The 1,563-nt window shown below is 38.8% G+C and overlaps 1 protein-coding gene across 1 annotated transcript in view; it reads right to left on the bottom strand.

The window, feature by feature from the left end:
- Nucleotides 1-1,563, bottom strand: part of Tbc1d2b (TBC1 domain family member 2B) — a 71,954-nt gene that overhangs the window by 44,861 nt on the left and 25,530 nt on the right. The window contains exon 3 of the mRNA XM_004628879.2: nt 459-627. Coding sequence (XP_004628936.1) covers nt 459-627 — 169 coding nt within the window. The remainder of the gene's footprint in view (nt 1-458; nt 628-1,563) is intronic.

A 1,563-nucleotide genomic window follows, 5' to 3' on the forward strand; every position in this document is an offset into this window, starting at 1 on the left:
AAAAAAAAAAAGACCCTCTGGGCAAGAAGCCCCAGCACTGGCCCTAGGAGCCCTGTGGCCTTAGACATACTCAATGTCAGCCCATTTCAGCCTCTGAACACATGAACCACAGGACTTCTCTCAGACTCAAACATTTAAACCATAAGCATGATGATGTTTGGTAGGGTATCAGCCACAGAACAAAAACGTTATTTATAAACTAAAAAGCAGCTATGGGAAAATACACCATAAAAGACAAGGAACCCTCTCAAGTGTACAATGGTTTTGTAATTACATATACAAACACATACATTGTGACCTGTATTATCAGAAATAATCCTGGGGCCGGGGAGATGGCTCAGTGGAATAAGCGCTTCCATGGCAAGCTCAAGGGTCTGAGTTCAATCCCTGGTTCCGCCAAAAAAAAAAAAAAAAAAGAAATAATCCTTTTTCAATTTCCTAAACCATGTGCCACTCACTTGAGTTCGCTGCCCCACTGTCTCAGAGAGTAGAAGTTAATGGGATTTTGGTGTGCTGGAGCTGGCTGGTTTGCAGCTTGTTCTCCCACCAGCTCTCCAGGAACAGTTTCCATGGCTAGGACATTTCTGGCTTTTTCTGCAGAAGTGTTTGGGTGTGGATAAACAACATCTGAAAGAAAACCAAACAAATGTCAGTTACTCAAAATTTCTACATGAAACTTCACTTCCTACACAAAACGTGATATGTTACACAGAAAATCTTAACTATATGAATAATGGTATATTTTTAATGTACACCATATAAAAAACAATTTGTGGGTGGCTTTCATGTTCTGAAGCCATTTTCATTAAAGTAGATACCTGTTTCTCGAAGGAAGGCTGTGACATGTTTCAAAACACCCAAGATGGCTCAGTGGAATAAGCACTTCCTTGGCAAGTGCAATGGCCTGAGTTCAATCCCTTGTTCCGCCAAAAAAAAAAAAAAAAAAAAAAAAAAAAAAAAGACCTGCTAGAAGCTAGTTCAAGCAAATTGACTCTTTCCCAGTGGCAGGAAATTGGCCATTGAAAATATAAAATTTAAGGATTGAGAAACAAATGAAAAAATTCAAAATCCTTGTACAATTCCCCTATCATGAATGCTATCACTATGTATATATAAAATGTACCAATAAAAAAAATTCAAGGAAAAGAAAAAACCACCCAAGATTACCAGTACTGGAGAGGGAGAGAACAACCAGGACTCCTCTCAGACCCTATAAATTAGTAAGCCTAGAGAAACTACAAACAAAGGCCACTCACCTGTGCTGATAAAGAACTAAATCCAGGTCATACCAGTACACAGAAAGAAAAGTGCAAATCAGATACCCTACCCCCTTTCCCCCAAGCAAGTAGGAAGACTACAAATATAAACATATCTGCTAATTAAGGCAAATAGTGACTGAAAAAAGCAGTCTGCACATCATAGTTTAGTAAACTGTAAGCAAACACACTGGTACTAAAGCATGACCAAGTTTCAAAATATATCCTTAAAATTTAAGTTTTGGAGATCTTTAAAGTTGAAGCGAGGGGCCGGGGAGATAGCTCAGTAGAATAAGAGCTTGCCTGG

This window comes from Octodon degus, unplaced genomic scaffold, assembly GCF_000260255.1.
Source record: "Octodon degus isolate 3935 unplaced genomic scaffold, OctDeg1.0 scaffold00026, whole genome shotgun sequence".
NCBI lineage: Eukaryota > Metazoa > Chordata > Mammalia > Rodentia > Octodontidae > Octodon > Octodon degus.